Source organism: Ctenopharyngodon idella, chromosome 16 (genome assembly GCF_019924925.1).
Source record: "Ctenopharyngodon idella isolate HZGC_01 chromosome 16, HZGC01, whole genome shotgun sequence".
NCBI lineage: Eukaryota > Metazoa > Chordata > Actinopteri > Cypriniformes > Xenocyprididae > Ctenopharyngodon > Ctenopharyngodon idella.
In genome coordinates, this window is record NC_067235.1 from 29,645,197 (window position 1) to 29,666,971 (window position 21,775).

Consider the following 21,775-nt stretch of genomic DNA (forward strand, 5'->3'; position numbering starts at 1 on the left):
AAATAAATGTTATTTTAAAAAATAAAATTATTACTATTATTATTTTGCAATTACAATTTTATTATTATTATTTTTTATTATTTTTCTGCTTTACTCCAGTCACTTTATATCCCTCATTCATCTGAAATAAATCGTTTTATTTTTCAAATATCATTTATTTTTTGCAATTTCATTTTATGTTGCACTGCTACTTTATCCATTTTTTTCTCTCAAGTACTATTCTATTTGAATAAAAAATATTTAATTTTATATATATATATATATATATATATATATATATATATATATATAAAATATCATTTGTTACTTTATTTTATTTATTTAATTATTTCTTTTTTGCTGCTGCTCCAGCCACTTTATTTTCTATTTCTCATTCATCTGAAATAAATAATTTTATTTTTTAATTATCATTTGTATTTTTTATTACTTAATTTTATGTTGCACTGCTCCTCTATATCCACTTTTACCCCTATCTAAACATTTTTATTTTATAAATAAAAATAAATAATTTTATTTTTTTAAATATCATGTTATTTTTTTGCAATTTATTTTATTTTATTTTATTTTATTTTATTGCTCCAGCCACTTTATTTTAATTTTATGTTGCACTACAACTCTATATCCACTTTTGCCCCTCAACCATCTAAACATTTTTATTTTTAAATATTTGTTTTTTTGCAATATTGTTTATTTTATTTTGTTTTATTTTGCTGCTACTCCAGCCACTTTATTTCCCTCATTAATCTGAAATAAAATAATTTTATTTTTTAAAATATCATGTTATTTTTTGCAATTAATTTTATTTTTTATTATTATTATTATTATTATTTTATTTTTTATTTTATTCATATTTTGCTGCTTCACTTCAGTCACTTTATATCCCTCATTAATCTGAAATAAAATAATTATATTTTTAAAATATAATGTTATTTTTTGCAATTACTTTTATTTTATTATTTCATTTTGTTGCACTGCTACTCTATCCATTTTTGTCCTCTCAACCATTTGAATAAAAATATTTTATTTTTCATTATCATTTGTTGTTTTTTGCAATAATTTTTATTATTTTATTTTATTTTTCTGCTACTCGAGCCACTTTATTTCCCCCATTCATCTGAAATAAAATTGTTTTATTTTTTAAATATCATTTATGTGTTTTTGCAAATTATTTTATTTTTCTGTAACAATTCCTGTAACTATCTGTCTAATAACTAATTGTCTCATTTGTCTCTTATATAATTATTACACAATTATGGTTCTATGACCTAATACTGAGTGTCTAAATAGACTCTGTATATTTCATTTAGTATTTTCATAATTAATTTGCCATACAGTAGGACTATTCAAGTGAACTGGACAAGAGTGATTAAAGATTCTAAAAAAAAAAGAAAAAGGAAATGCAGCAAAAATGCTCTTACATACATATAAATTTTAACCTAATGTCTTGATTTTGATGTTATGTGTCAACTACCCAACCCCATTATAAATATTATCTTTATTTATGAAGAATATGTCAATAGGAAGTCCCATTTAGCTGTGTGTGTGTGTGTGTGTGTGTGTGTCTGTGTGTGTGTGTACCCTCACACATTGTCAAGGTTGTATTTTATTGCCTGGTGTTGTTTCGCGGCCTGAATTTTAAGTGGCCGGCGGTGTTGAAGTTTTTGATGTAAATGATTTATGCTTTTGAATGGCTGGACAGTTCCTAGCAGGGTGATTATTTAAAGCTAATCCTTGAGCAGAAGTGCCAGCTGTGGACTCCACTCTGACCTTGCAATATTTTTATGGCAGGGCCTTGAAGACAAGAAGACCTTTAACAACAAAAATAAGAACAAAAAATAGCATGCAACTGTGCAATGGAAAATAATCAATTTCTTTAGCCGCCAAATAAACATGATATAACAGTCTATTATCATTTATTTCCAGTTATAGCGCTCCACATATGGCATAAATTAGCAGCCCAAGGGGATTTGGAAACACTAGAATTACCTAATGTGTTTGTTTAAGCACTTCTTGCATGTTTTGTTTATTCTAACAATAAATGTCTGGCAATTGCAAAAGGTACTAAATTATGCGTTTGTGAATATGCTCATAATTTTCCATTTTAAAACAAAGCTACTGTACATGCACAAGAAACATGTTGTGACCCTCAGTTTGTCAGGACACTATCCATCTGTTATGGAGTTAGAAGCTGTGCGTGTTATGCAAGACCTCAGCATCTTAGGGAGATTTCTGTGTTTATTAAAAGGTTGTTATGGTGAATAAAAGCATTGGTAATGTGAGCTATGCATTCAATTTGTTGGAGTGGACTAATTAAAATAGTGGTTTGGTGCTTATGAATAATTTATCACTCCTATCAAGCTCTTTAGGCCTGCTCTCTAAATGACACGGCGACTTATTATACAAAGTGTGTTACCCACAACACTTTCATGTTTGATCACTAAGTTAGAAAGAATCTAAAAGCTGCTAAATGCAGATTATCTGTGATTTGGCACAGGAATGAAGCCAGTCTCTATCTTGCATCTTTGCATCTTTTGTGTTTGCGCCCTCTGCTGGACTCTCAGAGAACTGCTTTACAAAAGACACGCCAGAGGCCATTTTGAACATTCCTGCACTACTGTCATCACAATAAGAGTGTTTGATATATCATGATTTTGTTTTGTTTGATCTACCTCATTTACTTGTGTTATCAGTAGGATATGTGTTGTGACATGAAAAAAATGTCGTCTTCAAGAGGATAAAAGTGTAAAACAAAATTCATATAATTCTGCTTGTATATGTAAAATAACACTAATATATATATAGGTAATGTAAATATAGAATGTAATATAATATATATATATATATATATATATAGTAAATATAAAAATAAATAAATAATATATATATATATTTACATTAACTGTGTATGTATGTATGTGTATATATATAGTAATTATTATAGTTATATTATTTTACTGTAAAATATATAATATGTATATGAATGTATATAAAATGTATATATATAACTAATAATAATAATAGTATATAAATATATTTATATTTACATTAATATATATATATTCTGATTTTTTTGCTCTTCAAAAAAATAATTATATATATATACGTGTATGTATATATAATTTGTTGATAATAATATATTGTACTTAAATGTTTTTATTTTGTGTAAATATTGTACACAACAAGTGTGTTTCATCTTCATCTATTTAAATAAATACACAATTTTGTTTAAGAAATGCATAATATTAATGCAAAACATTTTATCATATAGCCTAACATTTTATTTTAAATAAATATTGCGTAAAATAAGCGTTTCATTCTTGTATTTTTAATTATTACTCACTGATTAGTTTATAATGTATCATCATTATATTCCCACTCAGCCCTCATATCGGTTAACATGGTGTTTTTCTGTGACGCAGGGTCAAACATTTTCCGAGAAAATCCTTTTTTCTGTTTCTTTTTTCACGAAAGGCAGCGCGTAACAGCGTTGCCACATTTTTGCCGGCACCCAAGGGCATTTTCAAACTTTCTCCAAAAAGTCCGCGGCGCGGCTCTGCTGGACTAATTGCAGCCCCAAACTTTCCCTAATGAGCCGCTGTGAGTGTGCGGCATTGGCCGAGCGCCTGTGGGGTCGGGCGCAGGTGGTCGTGCCGGCTTTCAATCCGGTGGGATGTCGGTCAGTCGTACAGATGTGAAGGTGTTCTCAGGATCTCCCTCCCTCTCCATCTCCCTGTGTTTTATGTCTGCGTCACAACAAGTCGAAGGAGAGAGAGGCAGAGATGATGATGGCGTCTCTCTCGGGCTGATTCTCATGCCGCTTCCCTGACAAACACGCTTGATAGCATCAACGGAGAGACAGAGGAAGGTTGGGAACATGAAGGGAAGACAGACAGAGAGAAAGACGGACGGACAGACGGTTGCGCACTGACGGCTTGAGTGACGCGCGTTTGATCCACCGCGACTCTCCAAACCCGCCGATTATTCGGGACAGTGATTGAGACGCAGAACAACACCGGGCATCAGGCATTTCATGTGAGACTGACATCTCTTCCCCGTCTCTGTGACCCCAGCAGAGCAGAACACTTAACACAGGTACATCCCGTCCACGTATGATCTGTCATGCGTGTTAATTGATATGTGCATGCGCGTGCCATCATATGTGTCTGCTCTGATGAGTTTTGTGCATTGATTAGGCACATCTGGCCATGCGTTTTGCATGCAATCAATTGCGCGCTCTTTCATGCATTGTTGTGGCATCTGCATATATTATGGTCCGCTGCATATGGCAGCCAGTGTTTTTGATCATGTGTGGCACTGCAATGTGCATTGACTCTTCATCATTTATCCTACTGTACTGTATACTGTCGCTATGCACAGAGTTTAACCCTTTAGGCTGCTGCTGTTTGCTTGTGTGGAAACACAATTTCATGTCTCTGGATCTTTTTTGCACTCTTCTTTCCCGCGCTCTTCAGGATGGGGGGAGTCAGTGAAGGAGAGGATGTTTTAGCCAGGTGGAGCGATGGACTTTTGTACCTTGGCAATGTCAAACGAGTAAGTTTGCTCTAAGTTTGTTTGGAAGAGAGAAAGAGACACTATAGCAGAGGGAAAGAGCAAGTTTTAAACTAAGTGACTTGCTGTGCTGCTGTTTAACTGTATTTATTTGCAGGTGGACAGTGTCAAGCAGTGCTGTTTGGTCAGATTTGAGGATAACTCTGAATTCTGGGTCCTCAGGAAAGACATCCACTCATGTAAGTGGAAAAACTTTAAATTCTAACTCAACAAGTAATACATCCAAAAACCAAGTTAAAAATAAATAAATAAATAAATAGGAATTTAGTTTTTGCATAAAGAACATGAAGCCCGTTTTAGGACTGTTAAGTTTTGTTTAATTTTTTTCATTGTCATTGTGACGTTATTTTCATGAAATGAATTTTTTTGTAATTTTCTAAATTTGTTTCAGTGGTGATTCTTTACTCATTACTTTTTACTTTATTTATTTTTTTTTAAATCAACAAATTAAAGACAAATAAACAAATTAATACAACACTTAAAATACTGTAATATATAATTTACATATTTTTTATTACTATAGAAATGAGAGTTATTTTTGCTTTACAATAATGAGATTTTGAATGCAAAATGTGCTATAAAAATAAAACATGGTAAAAATAGGCTTTTTGTTTTATAAGAAAAATATGATTTCTTAAGTCTTACTTTTTGTTTGGGAGTGAAATATGAACCAGATCAAGATAAACCCAGGATTTAGCATCAGAATTACGCCTTATGAACAACATACTAATAAAAAAAATACTAATAAAACAAAGCATTAAAGTTTATTTTAACTTTAATTTTTATTCTAAAAATTTTTATATATTTTTTCTGTTGCATCACTGATGTCCCCAAATAGAATTATAAAACAAATATAAAAATAAACTGTTTTCAAGAAGGTTTCCCTAAAACTACTCCTCTCTGCAATTGGTTGATCAAACAGATAGTCCCGCCCCAAACTCACACTATTGGTTGAGCCAGTGTTGCTGTCTCAGGCTCATTGGGATGCTTTTTTAACATCTAAAAAATGGCACACATCACCTTATACATTATATATTACTTGAGAAATGTGCAGTGCATTAATATATAGGCCTATTTTTCATTTGTATATTTTTTGTTGGTCCCACTTTAAATTAAGTGTGTTTAAACTAACATTTAAATTAATCATTTGATACAATGCACATTGTGTACTCATATTTAAAAAAAACATTAATGTAAATACATCTGTAATTAATATCTATAATTACACTGTTGACCTTTCCCTTACGCATTAACCCACCCTTAAACCTACCTATAACACCAAACCCGTCTCTAACCTTAACCGTGTCCCACCTCAATAGCAGCAAAAATGAACACAATAAGTACATTGTACTTATTTTTTGTTGTAACTACATAGTAGTTAAAGACACCTAATATAAAGTGGGACCTTTTTGTTAATTATAAATCTGAAATAAAGATCAAAATAATGAAATGTTAGTGTGTGCTAGATAACATCTAGTTGTCGTCTTTCCAGTGAATGACCATGTTTTTTGTTTCTTGTGTTCAGTCTCTTCAGGAGGAGAGGAGGTGTGCTGTATCTGTGATGCTCCGCCTCTTAAAGAACCTCTCGTAAACTGCCTCAAATGTCGCCACGGTAATCCGAAAAACTGTTTATGTAGATTATGCAGAACTGTAGATTTACATCATTTTATTTCTCTTATTTATTTTTAGGCTTTATGTATACAGTAATACACTGCCTGGCCAAAAAAAAGTTGCTGTTTGGATTTAAATAGGCAACTACTTAAGAGTCTATTACTGGATCATTATTGATATGATTATTATGTTTCTAGCATGTTATATGTTTGGGAACAGTTCTTTTAACCCTAATTGATGAAGTGAGCTTTTCATTTCTTAAACAACCATGTAGGAAGATGTATCATGGCCATATTCCAGGATGACAATGTCAAGATTAATCAAGCTCAAATTGTGAAAGAATGGTTGGGAGCGAGCATGAAGAATCATTTTCACACATGAATTGGCACCTCTGAGTCCAGACCTTAACCTCAGTGAAAGTCTTTGGGATGTGCTGGAGAAGACTTTACAGAGTGCTCACCTCTTGCACCAAAAACTCACACACTTCTTGATGGAAATAACATCACAACATCTATTTCCATCAAAAGGCGCATCCATTTTTGGTCAAGATCTTGTATTGACAATGCAAGAGGTGAGCACTCTGTAAAGTCTACTCCAGCACATCCCAATGACTTTCACTGAGTTAGGTCAGGACTCAGAGGTGTGAAAATGATTCTTCATGCTCCCTCACAACCATTCTTTCACAATTTGAGCCTGATGAATCTTGACATTGTCATCCTGGAATGGCCATGATACATCTTCCCTACATGGTTGTTTAAGAAACAAACAGTGGCTTTTTTTTCTTTTTCTTTTTCTTTTTTGGTCGGGCAGTGTATGTTACTTATGTTCCATTTGTTTTCTTGATCCGTTGTTTCCCCAGGTTATCATCCAGAGTGCCACACCCCGCCCATTGAACCTGAAGTTGACCCCAACAGCTGGATATGTCGCCAATGTGTCTTTGCAGTCGCAACAAAGGTTGTACTTTGCTTAAATCCCGAAATGAATATTTAGAAACATGGACAACGTTGGCATTCAAGGTCTAATTCCAATGACACACATTCTAACACAAGGCTTTAATCTTGCTCTGAGATGTAAAGGGTATCCATGGCTTACTGCACTTGACTGCGTATTTATTACATTGCAGCACTCTGCAGGTGATGGCGGTGGTAGAGCCGCGTTAAATGGGCCTGTGCTTTAATCCGTCTGTCAGCGCGCTCGTTTCACAGGCCTTACATGCTGATTTGAAGATAAAATCATATTCACCAACCCCCCCGCAGCAGGAAATATTAATGACTTCCTTCAGCGTGTCTTCTCCAAATTCAATCTTCAGATGAAATCGCTGTTAAATGTGCTTACATGACAGGAGAGCGCTTGTCACAGAGAGGTGAGATACATTGTAATGACGAGCTGTGTTCTGTCCTAGAGAGGGGGAGCGTTAAAAAGAGGACGCTTCGCGCGGCTCATGCAGATCATGAAAGTGCGGCTGCCCTATCAGCTGTCATCTCTAGACTGGGACCCGCAGCACTTGACCAACCAGCAGCAGTGTTACTGCTATTGTGCTGGACCAGGAGAGTGAGTCCAACTTATAACATTCTCACATGACTATGACAATGTTTAGAATGGAATATTAGTGTACTGTGACTGTATATACTGCCTAGGTTTAGTGTATTGAATATTTTGAAAAGTTGTGTGTGAAACAGTATGCAAGACATTTTTAAAAGTTAAGTTTTGTGTTAAAATGTCTTATACTGGACATTTTTGTAAATATAGTAGGCCATTCGGATATCTGTACTGAATACATAATGCATACGACTTACTTTCAGAAACAGCAAGCAATATATCATTCCAGAAGTGTTTTATATACAATATATTTTGTGTATATATAAGATATTTTGTAAGTAAATATTTATATATAAGAATATTTACAGTGCTGGGGAAAGTTACTTTTAAAAGTAATATGTTACAATATTGTGTTACTTCCTAAAAAAGTAACTAGTAATTAGTGTGTTTTGTGTTACTTTTTCTCATCTGGGCTGTGCTTGCTTGTTTGCTTATTAATAACAAAAAAAGTTATATTTTTGGCACATGTAAAGGCGCTTTCACACCAAAGGTGAAATGAATAAACCTCAGGCTGATGGAAATGCATATTCACACCTGTACAGTAGAGGGCGCAGCTCAAACAAATCTTTCAGCTGTGCTGCCATTCTGGATTAAAGAAGAATAGGATCTAAATTCCTTTTTGCTTATTAATATGGTTGAATTGTATCATTGAAGGCCAGCAGCAAAGAAATTGCTTAATAAAGTGAGATTAAAGGAACACTCCACTTTTTTTGAAAATAGGCTCATTTTCCAACTCCCCTAGAGTTAAACAGTTGAGTTTTACCGTTTTTGAATCCATTCAGCCGATCTCTGGGTCTGGTGGTAGCACTTTTAGCATAGCTTAGCATAGTTCATTGAATCTGATTAGACCGTTAGCATCTCGCTCAAAAATGACCAAAGAGTTTAGATATTTTTCCTATTTAAAACTTGACTCTTCTGTAGTTACATCGTGTACTAAGACCGACAGAAAGTGAAAAGTTGCGATTTTCTAGGCCGATATGGCTAAGAACTATACTCTCATTCCGGCTTAATAATCAAGGAACTTTGCTGCCGTACCATGGCTGCAGCAGGCGCAATGATATTGCGCAACGTCTCTCACAAATGTCTCCATTGTTGCAAGGCAAGCTCCCTGTGCAAGCAGGGGGTCACAGGCGCTGCGTAATATCATTGCGCCTGCTGCAGCCATGGTACGGCAGCAAAGATCCTTGATTATTATTGATTATCCTAAGCTATGCTAAAAGTGGTACCGCCAGACCCGGAGATCGGCTGAATGGATTCGAAAACGGTAAAACTCAACTGTTTAACTCTAGGGGAGTTGGAAAATGAGCTTATTTTCAGAAAAAGTGGAGTGTTCCTTTAAATACATAAAGTAGGATTAAAAAAGATATTAAGATATTTTTGATAAAATCCGAGAGGTTTTTTTTATCTCCCATAGAAAGCAACGAAATTACCACATTCAAGGTCCAGAGAAGTAGTAAAGACATCGTTAAAATAGTCAATGTGCGGCGCAGTGAACGCAGTGCAGAGCTTCTGTGTTTACGTCCGAACGCTGACTCAGTATTGGCCGACGCTGTTCACTTGAGCAGCACAACGCATGCGTGTGATGCTGATGCAGGAGCCAGCCAATAAAGAGTCGGCATTTGGACGTAAACACGGAAGCTCTGCACTGTGTTCACTGCGCCAACTGTGTATGAGACTGATAGGGAAGAGAAGAAATTGTTGAATAAAGTCATTATTTTTGTTTTGTTTTTGCGCACAATACGTATTCCTGTCGCTTCATAACACTGTAGTCACGTTGACTATTGTAACGATGTCTTTACTACTTTTCTGGACTTTGAATGTGGTCGTTTCGTTGCTTTCTATGGGAGATAAAAAACCTCATGTATTTCATCAAAAATATATCTTAATTTGTGTTCCAAAGATAAACGAAGGTTTTACGGGTTTGGAACGACATGAGGGTGAGTACTTAATGACAGAAATTTCATTTTTGGGTGAACTAACCCTTTAAGTGTATAAATATTTTGGGGCGCAATGCAGAAAATGTATGAAGTAAATTCTTTAAAAGGGATTTGCACAACCAACAATTGAAGCAAGTTCAGAGTGAGTTCATTTTAGTTTCAGGAGTATGTGTATATCTAAACTAAAGCATGTTGTTTTGTCAGGTGGAATCTGAAGATGTTGCAGTGTGGGAGTTGTGGGCAGTGGTTTCATGAAGCTTGCACTCAGTGCCTGACCAAACCTCTTCTCTATGGAGACCGGTGAGGCTGATGCTGTTGTTAAGCACATGCTGTTGCTAAGCTAATTCTGTCTAAAGCTTTTCATCTGTGTCTCCGCTTCACCTTTCAGCTTTTATCAATTCCAGTGCTCAGCGTGCACAAATGGTCCAGAGACCATCCAGAGGCTTCCAATGACCTGGTAAGTTCACTTCATCTGTACTGTTTGCAGAATCAAGACCGAATGCAGAACTGATCTGAAGAGTTGAATATAATTTCTGATGATCCTCATTCTGTTGGATTGCAGGGTAGATTTGGCCCATTTGGTGTTGTATCACCTCTCCCTGTGCTGCAAGAGGAAGTATTTTGATTTCGATCATGAAATCATGTCTTTTGCAAATGAAAACTGGGAATCTTTGCTTCTTGGCACGGTAGGGAAATATCCTAATCAATAGCAAAGACACAGCTCAATTTAAAGTCAACATGAAACACCAAATGCAACCCATTTTACTTTTGCTTTCTGGCATATTTATGAAAGAAACAGGATATTTAATAAGAAAAAATGTTGGGCAGGACCTGAGGATATATCAGTATTGTTATTGTTGTTGTTAATACATAGGATGTAGGACGTAGCTCCTTTTCTCTTATGTCGAAATCCTCCAACATTTTTCTTGAAAACTTCTCGTTTTAGACATCTAATTTGTGACCGGCGTTTTGTTTTGCTCTGTCCTCTGTGTTTCTGCGTTCATCAATTCTCACCTGGGCTTACACTAAGTCTACGTCATACATCGGGTCAGAGGTCAGCAACCACTCTTAGCAACTTAAACTGTTTGTTCTCAATTGATATTGTTCATTGAAGCTTACTGTATTATGTAGAAGAGTATTGTGAGAAAGAGATCGGGTGAGCGAGTTTATTACCTGCATTCAGATTTAGCATTTTCCTTCAGGTCAGTCCTATGTTCATAATAAAAAATCTGTTTAAATGTCTGATGTATTATCTTGTCCTTTTAACATTTCAGGGGTTTTCCCATGACTGACAGTTACTAGTCAAAGCATTTGCCAGTTGCGTCTTGTTCCGTGTTCACAACAATTCAGTCTTTTCAATGTAAAAGTCTTCGCTACTGACTGATACACTCATAAAGACAGTCTTTGCCACCATCTAATGGCGTAATAATGTAACTTCTGTTGCTGTTCACAGTCAGGGACTATTTTTTCCAGCGAAAGGAAGGCTTTTAGTAAGATTTTACTTCATGAAAGTTGCATTGTTAAATTTTCTGAAATTAGGATAAAATATGCCACCACTACATTTACATTACGCCTCCACTGTCGTTTTGCTGTTTATAGAAATAAAAACCATTTAATTCAGTTGGATAAGGATCGCTTCAATCCTATACAGCTCATTCAACATGAGCTGCAGCCCTGTACGCAGTGCAGCAGGAATCAAAGTTTACTGACCACGTGACGAGAGTAAGTGACGAGATGACTGACAAGACCATGGCGGAGGATTCGTTGCACAACAGAGCATATATGTCAGACAAATGTCTTATTTTGTAGAATGCGCTCAACACCACCACTCCCTATTTACGGAGTATGTGCGATTGCAAAATCGAAAGCGAAAGTAAAACGCGAGCGCACATTCAAATGCGATTTCAATACAGCGCATTTTGAAAGCAGCTCCCTGATACATGCAAATATCTCCCGATATGAAAGCTATCTTAGGCTGGGCTGTGTAGTTGTAACCATCTCTTAGCTCTGTATCATGCTTGAAGAAAAATTTGATCTCTATTTGCACTTTGAATATTGAGAGAGTACTTTGATTATGGTTGCACTTATTGTTTGCACTAAAGACTAAGTGAAAACTGTTATTCATTTTTATTTATAATTTTATATATAATTTATAAATTGAAATAAATATAAATGAAAGCTAAATAGAAATATTAAAAACAACAAAAAATGAAAAAAAAAATGACTCAAACTGAAATGAAAATTGAAATGTAAAAAAAAAAATAATTCAGAATATTATTAACAATAATTTTATTATGCAAATAATGCAAATGCCGTTTTCTCCAATAATGATTTTTCCTCCATAAATTGTAAATGCCACCTGTCCATCATGATTCATGGCTTTGTTGTAAAGGAAATTGACTGATATTACAGATTTCAATATGTCCTGGTCCGACTTTTCAATAAGAAATACATCAACACAGGAAAGAAAACTGCACTCGCAGAGCTGTTTCGCAAGGTTTTAAGGAAGTAAATAGGGTCAATTTTGATTTCATGTTGACTTGAATGTATTCACTGTGAATGTAGTTTTGAATACTCTCTCTTGCAGTTTCTGGTCAATGTGAGCTCTTACCTTTCAAATGCATTTGTTACACACTGCCTTTCATTCGACTCTATATTTTGGTCTCTCAGCTGTCAGACACACCGAGGCAAGACCGTTGCCAAAACCTGCTCAATGCTTTAAATTCCCACAAAGACAGGTGAGACACGGATTATACTCTGAAAACTGCCGTTCTGCTTGATTTCCATGTGGCAGCCCATAGGGGTATAGCACATATTTGCAATAATATCTGCAAAACCATTACTGTAATTGCTTTACATTATAAGTGACTCTGCGTGTGCTATTTCACTCTCTACAAATAGTGTTTTGATAGCTGAAGGTGGTTCTGTCTTTCAAAATAAATAATTTAAAGTCCATTTCCATTTTCCTTCTGTCAAGGTTTGTGGATGATGCCGCTCATATGCTAGCACTTAAATAACTGAATCAGATGTTTTAGTTGGCAAGCGTGAGACGCCCAGGAACAAATAAAAATCTGTCAGTGAGCCCTGAAGAACAGCAGTTGAATACCAATTAAATCTGATTTTGATCTGTCGTAAAGGTTTGTCTCGGGGAAGGAAATAAAGAAGAAGAAGTGTCTCTTCGGTCTCCAAGTTCGGGCTCCTCCCCCTCTGTCATCAGACCAATCTCCTTTCATCGCCGAACAGCCAATCAACATCACCCACAGGAGAAGGTCAGAGGCAGGAGCACTTCAAGCTCTTTTAAATGCAGTTCACAACCTATTTCTGTAATCTGATGTATTTCTGAGTAAAACAGGATATCAGTAAGATAGAAATGTAGGAAAGGAATTTATTTTATCTTTTGGATAAATCACATACTGTACCAGAATGAACACAATTTAATAAGACGGGAAGGGTTGAAAAGGTAAGAGGGATTAATGATATAAGCTGGAAACAAAATGTCTCTTTAAATTTTAGTTCAAAGATTATGGAGACTTCACAAAATAGTAAGAATAAAAACCTGTATCAAGATAATAAATATGGTCTTTAGTTATTTCAGGTTGACTTTAACACAAGGCAGAATTAACAGAATTAAAAATTAACTTTAGGACCATGTTTTTGTGACCATGTTTGCCAAGCTTAAAACCACATGAACCAGTATGATATATATTTTTAATAATTCATATTTTTAATAATATAATTTTAATATAATATTTAATATTTTAAATAATTACTGTCTGTTTTTGTGACCATGTTTGCCAAGGTCAACAACAGAACACAAAAACACCATCAGTATGAAATATTTTTTAATAATTAATATTTTTAATCATATAATTTTAATATTTTAAATAATTATTGACTGTTTTTTGTGACCATGTTTGCCAAGCTTAAAAACAGGACACAAAAAACATCGCCAGTATGATATATTTCTAATAATTCATATTTTTTATGAATAATTTTAATATATTTCATATTTTAAATAATTACTGTTTGTTTTTTTGTGACCATGTTTGCCAAGCTCAAAAACAGGACACAAAAACATCGCCAGTATGAAATATTTTTTAATAATTAATATTTTTAATTATATAATTTTATTATTTTAAATAATTATTGACTGTTTTTTGTGTCCATGTTTGCCAAGCTGAAAGACAGGAACACAAAAACACCACTAATATAAACCAGAATATATGTTTTAAATAATTTATATTAAACTAATATAATTTTAATATAATATTTAATATTTCAAATAATTACTGTTTTTTTTTTTTTTTTTTTTTTTTTTTTGTGATCGTGTTTGCCAAGCTCAAAAACAGGACACAAAAACATTACAAGTGTGGAATATTTTTTAATAATTCATATTTTTAATAATATAATTTTAATATAATTTTAATGTTTTAAATATTTATTGACTGTTTTGTGTGACCATGTTTGCCAAGCTCAAAAACAGGACACAAAAACACCACCAGTATGAAACATTTTCTACTGATTTATATATTTTTTAATAATATAATTTTAATATAATATTTAATATTTGAAATAGTTTTTAAAAAGTAAAAAATTAATTGAATTGGATTTGATGTTGAAGTGAGTTGTTGTCTCTGCTCCAGCCCCACGTCACTGCCCTGCCAGCGGAGAGCGGTGGGTCCGGAGGCCCGTAAATCAAAGCGTCGGGTCACTGAGACACAGGTCAGTGCGTCTGCCTTTAACAGCAGCAATCAAAAGATGGCTGGCAGAGGCCAAGCCCCTCTGCATCAGTAATGAGACTCTCTCACTCATGTAAGACACCCAGCATCACCTTTTGGGTTTGTTATTCTCTTCATATTCATTTGACTTATATTTTGCAACATGCAACAAGAGTCAACAAGATCTGTCTACCCTTGCAAGTAGCCATAAAATACATGTGCATAAAGACACAATGATTGCATGCGTCCATTTTGAGAAGAGTCCAAGTGGCATGTTAGCGGTCCAGCATCAATATTTGGATTTAAAAGGTCACGGCACCAGAAAAGCATGTCAACATGAATAATGCCTACACAAGATGCAAAGTTATATATATAAAAAAAAAAAAATACTACATTTTCTTGTACAGTAGGACAACAACTTTTCTTATTCCACCAAGTAAATATTTTTATGTTATGTTTTTATAAGGGGGTTTAAGTTTTGAGTAGGGGTCATATTATTTATTTTTTAATTTAATTTAATTTAATTATTTTATTTTATTTTTTTTATTTATTTATTTATTTTTTTGTTTAGCTTTTGTTGTTGTTGAGCTTTTTTCCCTCATCCATATTAAATGAAATAATTGTTTTAAATACCATTTGTTATTATTTTACAGTTGCTTTTTTATTTTTTATTTTTATTTTGTTTTGTTCTGTTTTTATATATTGTTTTTTATTGTTATTGTTTTGCAATTGCTTTTATTTTATTTATTTATTTATTTTGTTTAGCTTTTGTTGTTGTTTAGCTTTTTTCCCTCATCCATATTAAATAAAATAATTGTTTTAAATACCATTTGTTATTATTTTACAATTGCTTTTTTATTTTTTATTTTTTTGTTTTATTTTGTTTTGTTCTGTTTTTATATATTTTTATTGTTTTTTATTGTTATTGTTTTGCAAATGCTTTTATTTTATTTATTTATTTTTTTTTTGTTTAGCTTTTGTTGTTGTTTAGCTTTTTTCCCTCATCCATATTAAATAAAATATATTTTTTAAATGCCATTTGTTATTATTTTACAATTGCTTTTTTATTTTTTTTGTTCTGTTTTTATTTATTTTTATTGTTTTTTTATTATTTTATTTTATTTTTTTGTTTAGCTTTTGTTGTTGAGCTTTTTTTCCCTCATATTAAATAAAATATTTTTTTTAAATACCATTTGTTATTATTTTACAATTGCATTTTAATTTTAAATTTTTTTGTTTTATTTTGTTTTGTTCTGTTTTATATATTTTTATTGTTTTTTATTGTTATTGTTTTGCAATTATTTTATTTTATTGACCACAGTTTCCTTTAGTGTGGTAAGCACCTTTTTTATATGTTGCTTGCAAGAAATGTATTTTGTCATAATACACAGTTATTTTTAAATGGTTCTCAATGGAGAATAATGCTTTTTGCATGCAGATTGTTGTAGTTATGACATCTACCAGTAGGGGCTAACAGCCATAGCTAACTAGTCAAACCTTACGCAGTTAATGTGATCATTCATTACCATAATTTCCAAATGATCGGGCAATAATGCTATCTCTAATTTTGAACTGCTGTATCAAACTACTATTGTCAATTGACTTTGGTATGATATGTGCCACAGAATAATGCAGTCATTTAGATTCAGTATGAGTTCTTCCTCACACTGGTGTCACACGGCATCATCGCTTCTCTCCCACTGTGTGCTGTATTACACAGCTAACACAGCCATGAATCTTAAGACTATGGGCAGAAATCACCTAAAATCATTTGAAAGTCTAATTTTCCTTTGTGCTTTTCAGCACTTACGAACAAGAAACCATTCTGTTGGAGAGGCGTCTCAATTTTTTAATAATTGTGAAGAAGCCACAGGCATACAGGCGACATGAATAAATGTATTTCTGCGTTTATGACATTTACAGTCTTAGTTGAAGTGAGAATGAACCTCAGTTATAAAATAATATCAAAGTCAAATATTTTCAGCTGTATTTTTTATCTTAATTATTTTGTCATTTGTTATTCACAGCAACTATAGTACTTAATGTTGAAAAATGAAAATTCTGTCATTATTTATTCACCCTCATGTTGTTCCAAACCTATTTGGTTTATTCCTTAGAACACAAAAAGTGAATTTTTGAAGAATGTCCTGGTGAATATGCCTGGTGAATATGCCCTTTAAACTCCCATGTCTTTTTAGACTTGTCCACCAGGAGTTGCGACCAACGCTATTGACCTAGTGCCATGTTGCCACGGTTATGTTGATGGAACAAGCCTGTACAACCCCAGAAAACCAGAGGAAGAGATGAGTTTGGGGTTAGTAGCATGTTAAAATGAAAAACAGCTGAAAAACATAACATTTTCAATTTCAACTTTTAACTGTATAATGATATTCACAGTATGATATGGAAGCTTGTCTCCGCCACGGAAGAAAAAAATATATAATAGGAAGGCTAATTGCGACTATTTATCTCACAATTCAGACTTATTTCCTCACAATTGAGAGTTATTAATTTGCAATTGAGACATACAGGTTTATACCTCACATATTTCTCAGAATTGCAAGGTAAAAGTCTGAATTGTGAGATAAAAAAAGTCGCAATTACCATTTTTATTCCATGGCGGAAACAAGCTTTCATACTATGAGCCATAATCACTGTTTTATTCATTAAAAAAAGTCTTTATGTATTACAGCTCACCTCCCAAGAGAATGTTTGCGCTCTATCACCCTTCATACAATGGATCTCAGGACCTGTCTAGAACTCTGCATCATTACAGGTCTGTAAAGAAAGTATGCACTGAAGTCAATTAGAGATGAATTTAATGCTACTGTCATTCTAAAAATGAAAATTCTGATATTATTTACTCAGCTCATGACATTTCAAACCAGTGTGCTGTAGGCTTTTTTTCCATACAACTAAATAGTTACTACAGGTATCAACCTCCAAAAAGGACCACCTTAAAAACACAGCAGCAGTGTTTTTACTTCTTACTTAGTATTTTTGTCTTGTTTTCCATTACAAATATCTTAAATCAAGATACATTTACCTAAAAATGAAAATTCTGTCATTAATTACTCACCCTCATGTCATCCAAAACCTGTAATTGTGGGTTCACACCAGACGCAGCTTGCGCGAATAAATCGCGCTATTCACGTGTAGTTGGACACTTGAACATTTTGAGTTTACTCGCTTCATTCGCGCGTGAAATTCACTTCACAACAGACGTGAATTTGCGTCATGGGAGAGGAAAGTTGTTGTAAAATACGACGAATAAGCTCAATTTGCCGGCTTTAGCTAGCTTGTAGTCTCAATATGTATATATATATATATATATATATATATATATATATATATATATATATGTATATATATAGCTCAAATCGAGTAAAGAGCGTTTTTTACAACTTACCAGATTGTCCGACCTCCTCACTCACTTTCTTCCAAGCAAGATCCTTTTTATTCCTGTTTCTATAAAAGTACGAAGATGTATCGTACAGCTCCGGGTATCCACATACAGTGACAATTATTTTGTCCTCCATCGTTGTTTCGGATTTCTGCCTCCGCTCGCTACGTCGTAATCACGTCACTACTAGAGCAAGCTCCTGATTGGTTAACGCGGGCCGAATATTCGCCAAAGTTCAGATTTTTCAACTCACATGATTCACGCGAATCACACGTCAAATGCCTGAAACGCTCAATTTGCGCCACCTTATTGGCGCGAATCACACCACAGGATGTCAGTTGCATCTTTGCATTGACTTAACATGTAAATCACTCGCGCTTAACGCTTCATTCGCGTCTGGTGTGAACGCACCATAAGACCTTCGTTCATCTGCGGAACACAAATTAAGATATTTTTGATAAAATGTGATGGCTCAGTGAGGCCTCCATTGACAGCAAGATAATTAACACTTTCAATACCCAGAAAGCTACTAACGACGTTTTATTTAAATCAGTTCATATGACTACAGTGGTTCAACCTTAATGTTATGAAGCGACGAGAATACTTTTTGTGTCGTTAAAACAAAATAACGACTTTATTCAACAATATCTAGTGATGGGCGATTTCGAATCAGTGGTTCGGAGCGTGTATCAAACTGCCAAAAGACAAGTGATTTCAGTAAACGAAGCTTCGTTACATCATAAGTGTTTCGAAACGTTTTGAAATTTCAGTGGTTCACGTGACTTTGGCAGTTTGATACACGCTCCGAACCACTGATTCGAAACAAAAGATTCGTAAAGCTTCGAAGCTTCATGAAGCAGTGTTTTGAAATCGCCCATCACTAGATATTGTTGAATAAAGTTATTTTGTTTTTTTGACGCACAAAAAGTATTCTCGTTTCTTCATAATAACATTAAGGTTGAACCACTGTACTCACATGAACTGTTTTAAATATGTCTTTAGTAGCTTTCTGGGCATTGAAAGTGTTAATTATCTTGCTGGCAATGTAGGCCTCACTGAGCCATCGTATTTTATCAAAAATATCTTAATTTGTGTTCTGAAGCTGAATGAAGGTCTTACGGGTGTGGAACGACATGAGGGTGAGTAATTAATGACAGAAATTTTCATTTTTGGGTGAACTAACCCTTTAAGGTCTTATGAAGTGAAATGATAAGTCTGTGCAAGAAACTGAACATTATTTACAACATTATTACCTGTAATCCACAGCCTCGGCAAACGGTCATGAGTGTGTTTATGACAGTCTAGAGCACAAGCGTCCTGTCGCATAATGACGTATTAGATTTTTTTACTGGAAAATAAGACAAAACTACAAAGTAAGACAATTATTTTTTTGCTGTAAACTGTTGTTGTATAAAAAAGATCTATATAAGGATTCTTTCCAAATTCTCTTTATAATTAAAATATAATTTTGAATTTGGCTGAATTGTTCTTTCAAATTGAGTACTTTTTGCATGTCTGTGTAATTGTTCTCTTCAGTGCAGAGGACCCTTGTCGACTTCCAGCCCCCTGCCTTCCATTTTCTCTGTCCTCGGGTCACCCACCCGGACAGCGATATGAAAACTGCCCTTCTCTCTTCCTGCGTGACGTGCCACCCTACTCCAGTACAGTCGGCATGGGGGGGCCCACGGCCATGGGATGGGGGGGAGGCGACGCCGTCCGGATCCTGGCCAGACGCGTAACGGCGGACGGAAAAGTCCAGTACCTAGTTGAATGGGGAAATGTGAGTGTGTACTGAGAATGTGTGTGATAGAGAGAAAGGGCTAGAGACATCAAGATGCATCATTAGGGTTTGCATGGTTACGAGCAGAGGTGTGAAAGCATCAATGAGCAGGTGGGTGTTCTGCGGTCGTCTCAAGAGCAGCGGGAGAAGAAAACCACATCGAGCAAATCCAGGTTGAGCTAAATAGCAGCTTCACTCTGAGATTATACTGTTAAATCTACTACAGTTTCTTTTACAGTGTCTCCTATATTTTGAATACTGTTAGAAAACGCCTTTAGAATGCCTTGAACTTTATTATCATGATTTGTAATGTATAAGCTATTCATCACATGTTGTTCATGTACACATAACGGTTAAAATGTACAATTTCAGGAAAGCTTTTTCATGCGGTCACATCAATAATTGTAATATTTTAATGACAGGGAAATGAGTGCTCCTCTGAAAATAGTCATTAAAGAAAAATTCCAGGTTCAGTACAAGTTAAACTCAACCGACAGCAATTATGGCATAATGTTGATTATCACAAACATTAATTTCCACTTGTCAAGTGTTAAACTATTTTAACTATTTCAATAGTATAGCTATATAACTTAAACAACTGCACTGTAAAAAAAATATTTTCATGATTTGTTATCACAACATTTTTTCTTTTGTCAAATCAACTTAGATAATTAATGTGGTTCAGATAATATCTTGAGTTTCTTTTGATTAAACCAATCGCCTTCATTGTATTAACTCAAATTTTTAATTTCAATGAACTCAAAATTTTAAGGCAACCAGGTACCTTACTTTTTCAAGTTAAACCAACAATTCTTTTGAATGATTTATACACTTTACAGCTCAAAATGATACGATTCGCATTTCTGCTTTTAAATCCTCCAAAAATTGACCGTTACTTCCATTGTAAATGCTTCACCGTAGTCTCGATTTTTATGCCACAAATGCGGTCGATTGACCTTATCTTGTACTGAACCTTGGAATACTCCTTTTACAGCAAGCATATCATTCAAATGTTTCATGATGGACGGCAAATAAAACATAAAAAATGCAGATAATCCTTTTTTTTAAAAAAACATTAAGAGATCATTTTTAACGATTAATGACAAATTATAGCAATTTGTCAACATATGCTATTGAGAGAGTGGATTTAAATGAATATAAGACTGTTCTAAAAACTTTAACCCTGTTAAAATCACTGTAACTTATATGGAAGCCTATTTCTGCCACATAGGGAAAAGAAATTGGCTTTTAAGATGGAAAAATCATAATTGTGACACAAAGTCATAATTAAATAATTATCAAAAGTTAAAAAAAAAAAAAAAAATCAATTAACTTTCAAAAATTTTTTTGTCATAATTGTGACTAAAATTGACATAAAAAGACATTTATGAGATCATGAACTCATAATTATGACATAATTTGAAGTTTACATAAATTGAAATTATGAAATACGTAATAATTATGACTTTTCATCATAAATATGATTTAGTATGTCATAATTATGACTTTTTATGTAATTTTGATTTACCAAAGCATGTTTTTTTTTTCTTACGTGATAAATAGGCTTCTATTGTAACTCTAATGACTTGAATTAGCAGCAGAAATAGGGCCTATATTTAAAGACGACAGAAACTGAGGAGATTGAGTCCCTGAACATTTATCAGGTCCAGTACAGATTACATGCAGATCATTCTACCTGAATAAAAGTGAGGCAGTTAGTCCTTATGTGAAGCTCATTTCATCAGTGAATGATAATGAATGTATTGTGTGTGGTCTTTTTTTAATCCATGGTATGTACTTGTTAGGTCATAGATGGACTAATTTCATGTCAGGGTGACAAGAATTAGCAGACTGTAGTCTTTTTTTTATAGTCAAGTTTAATTTGATGTATTCTTTGACGTTTTGTCAGATTATGTTTATGTACTCTAGGTTGAGACCTAAAATGTAAACAAACAATAAAAAGATACAATTATGTTGTATAAAAGTTGCACTTGTCGACTTTCTCTGTTTATATGGATAAAAATGCCCACAATTAAAAAAAAAAAAAAAAAAAAAAAGTTAAATTCCTCTAATGTAGATTCAAATTGTGTGTGTGTGTGAGTGTGTGAGTGAGAGCGAGAGAGAGAGAGATTCTTTATAATGTGTATGTGTGCGTTTA

General features: G+C 33.8%; 1 protein-coding gene across 2 annotated transcripts; it reads left to right on the forward strand.

Moving 5' to 3' along the window:
* The first annotated feature begins 3,396 nt into the window (after nucleotides 1-3,396).
* On the forward strand, nucleotides 3,397-21,601 carry phf1 (PHD finger protein 1). Of its 2 annotated transcripts, none has more exons than XM_051865526.1 (15): nucleotides 3,397-4,092; nucleotides 4,473-4,551; nucleotides 4,667-4,748; nucleotides 6,095-6,181; nucleotides 7,040-7,134; nucleotides 7,583-7,731; nucleotides 9,921-10,016; nucleotides 10,105-10,173; nucleotides 10,279-10,402; nucleotides 12,387-12,454; nucleotides 12,854-12,985; nucleotides 14,360-14,438; nucleotides 16,633-16,748; nucleotides 17,127-17,210; nucleotides 19,379-19,627. In XM_051865526.1, the coding sequence occupies exons 2-15, from the start codon at nucleotides 4,474-4,476 to the stop codon at nucleotides 19,452-19,454; spliced, it is 1,335 nt and encodes a 444-aa protein (XP_051721486.1). In that variant the 5' UTR covers nucleotides 3,397-4,092; nucleotide 4,473; the 3' UTR covers nucleotides 19,455-19,627. The 2 variants fall into 2 exon arrangements, with proteins under 2 accessions (XP_051721486.1, XP_051721485.1); XM_051865525.1 differs by having other exon boundaries at nucleotides 3,399-4,092; nucleotides 19,374-21,601.
* The last annotated feature ends 174 nt before the right edge of the window (nucleotides 21,602-21,775 follow it).

Bases quoted from the DNA above. Each gene is read 5' to 3' on its own strand.
- phf1 (XM_051865525.1), top strand. From the start codon at position 4,474: ATGGGGGGAGTCAGTGAAGGAGAGGATGTTTTAGCCAGGTGGAGCGAT. The intron at 16,749-17,126 runs GTTAGTAGCATG...TATGTATTACAG, and splicing joins GAGGAAGAGATGAGTTTGGG to CTCACCTCCCAAGAGAATGT. The intron at 17,211-19,373 runs GTCTGTAAAGAA...TGTTCTCTTCAG, and splicing joins AGAACTCTGCATCATTACAG to TGCAGAGGACCCTTGTCGAC.